We start from the raw sequence: 2,474 nt of genomic DNA on the forward strand, positions 1-2,474 counted from the left end.
AATCATTATATCAAGGTGATATTATGAGCCAGGTGTACACATTTACAGTCTCAAAATTTAGCGGGCTGAGGCAGAGACACCACAAGTTTAAGAACAACCTGGACCATAGAGAAAGGCTTTGTCTCAGAAATAATGTCATGAAAGTTCATTGTACTATTCCCAAGTAGATGACATACATATACATATGTACATACATATACATACATACATACACATACAGGCAACACTGATTGGACTCAGCAGGTTACAAAAACAAAATAGAGATTGGGAGGGAGAAATGTTTGGTGGATCTCAAGACAATTTGCAGGGTCTGGTCTATGATTATGATACATTGTGTAACTGTGTGAAATTGTTCAAGGAAATGGTTTATAGCTAGTTTACAAACCGAAGTATCTGTTCTTCTCTTTCATGTATCAGTGTCTTGGCCCAAGTAAGTCAGGAGAGCACAGCAAAGAAAACCCAAAGCTTCTGAAGTTGAAGTGCAGCTCCTAATAACATATATGGATCTTCTTTTCAAGAACCAGAGAATGAAGCATCATTGCAGCAGTCAGTCTCAGCTCTGGACAGCCTGACAGACAGCTGAATTTGAAAGACTGAAGTATTCAGGGTGTGTGCGGTGCGGAAGAAAAGTATCCATATATACTAGTTGCCTTAATTAATTTTCTATTGCTGTGACGAAACACCACTGCCAAGGCCACTTAAAAAAGAAAGCATTTAATTGGGGGTGTACAGTTCTAGATGGCCAATGATCATCATGGCAGGGACCATGACAGCAAGGAACAAGCATGACTTTGGAGGGTATTGATGACAGTAGCAATGGTGATAATGACAACAACTATAAGGGTGAAGCTAACCTTCCCAAAATAATTAGCTTTCTTCACAAATGGTCATTCAGCCTCCTGAAGTACCCATGGGATAGTACATTTATTTACTCACCAGACCCCATCTGCCTCCATGAAATTGAAAAAAAAAATCTATCATTTGTGTTCAAAAAGAATCAGGAAAGGGTCACCAGCTTCATCACTTGTGGGTACATTACAGATCAAACTGGAACATTCTTAGCATGGTCAGCACCACACTCATTCTGGAATGTGCTCTCTAAACTACATAACAGTTTGCTAGAAGGTGCCTAGCAGATCTGGAATATTCTACCCATGTTCTCGACACCAGAAGTTAACTATGATTAAAAACGATTTTAAGGCATAAGAAACAACTGTAACAGGCATGGAGTTTTATCTGCTCTGTGGGTCTTCTGAATCATTTCTCAGGTTTTCAGATCCTGTCTTCTGCTACGTAGTCAATGCTGTGAGGGACCAAGAAAATCCTTCTGCCTCCTCCACAGCTTCTTCATGGCTGCAATCACTTCTTTGTTTCTTAGGGTATAAATGGCAGGATTCAGCATGGGGGTGACCATTGTGTACAACACAGAAACTGCCTTGTCCATGGGGAATGTCCTAAAAGGCCTTGCATAGATGTAGATGCAAGGAACAAAAATTATAGTCACCACAGCAATGTGGGAGGCACAGGTAGACAGGGCCTTGCTGCGACCCTCCCTCGAGTGGCTTCGGAGCATCACGAGCAGGGCTGTGTAGGAGCCCAGCAGCACCAGAAAACACATGAGGGTGACCAAGCCATTGTTAGACACCATCAGAAGCTCTAAAACAAAGGTATCCGTGCAGGCCAGTTTGATCAGCTGTGGCACGTCACAATAGAAATTGTCCAGCCTGTCAGGACCACAAAATGGTAGATGGATAGTCAGTCCAATTTGTACAATGGAGTGGATAAAACCCCCAACCCATGAGGCTGCCATGAAGAGCCCACAGACTGTCTGATTCATAATCAGCGTGAAGCGTAGGGGCTGGGAAATAGCAATGTAACGGTCGTATGCCATGACAGTCAGCAGGAAGATCTTGATACCTCCAATAAAGTGGAAAAAGAACAGCTGAGTCAGACAAGCACCAAAAGAAATAGTGGGACTATGCGAGAGCAAGTCAACCAGCATCCTGGGGGCAGTGATGGAGGAATAGCAGAAGTCCAAGAATGAAAGGTTGCCTAAGAGAAAATACATAGTTGTGTGCAAACGTGGGTCAGAGGTCACTATGGCCACAATAAGAAGATTGCCAGTAACAGTCAGAAGATACACTGCTGAGAAGACAGTGAAGAATAAGAACCGAAGCTCCCATACCTGGGAGAGCCCCAGGAGGACGAATGCTGCCACCTGGGAATGGTTTGATGGATTCATCTGCCTGGTCTGACCTGGTAAATGAGCCTGCCAAGGAAAATGGACAGATTCATTAAAAGAGCTACAAATTTCTCCGAAATAATTTTCTTTGCCCCTTCTGTACAAACGTCTACTATTTTATCTAACATAGAATATTATAAACTTAGTCATGAAGATACTTCCCACCAATCATGATGACTTGAGTTCAGTTTCCAAAATTCACATAGTGGGGGTGGGGAGAGGACTTCCGGAA

At 42.8% G+C, this 2,474-nt stretch overlaps 1 protein-coding gene across 1 annotated transcript; it reads right to left on the reverse strand.

The window, feature by feature from the left end:
• Positions 1-1,297: 1,297 nt before the first annotated feature.
• LOC110539665 (olfactory receptor 4D5) lies at positions 1,298-2,242 on the reverse strand. Its single transcript, XM_021626502.1, has one exon. The coding sequence runs from the start codon at positions 2,240-2,242 to the stop codon at positions 1,298-1,300; it is 945 nt and encodes a 314-aa protein (XP_021482177.1).
• Positions 2,243-2,474: the final 232 nt, after the last annotated feature.

The sequence above is a fragment of the Meriones unguiculatus genome, chromosome 1, assembly GCF_030254825.1.
Source record: "Meriones unguiculatus strain TT.TT164.6M chromosome 1, Bangor_MerUng_6.1, whole genome shotgun sequence".
In the NCBI taxonomy this organism is placed as follows: domain Eukaryota; kingdom Metazoa; phylum Chordata; class Mammalia; order Rodentia; family Muridae; genus Meriones; species Meriones unguiculatus.

Excerpts from the sequence above, each read along its gene's own strand:
- LOC110539665 (XM_021626502.1), bottom strand. The coding sequence starts at position 2,242 with ATGAATCCATCAAACCATTCCCAGGTGGCAGCATTCGTCCTCCTGGGG.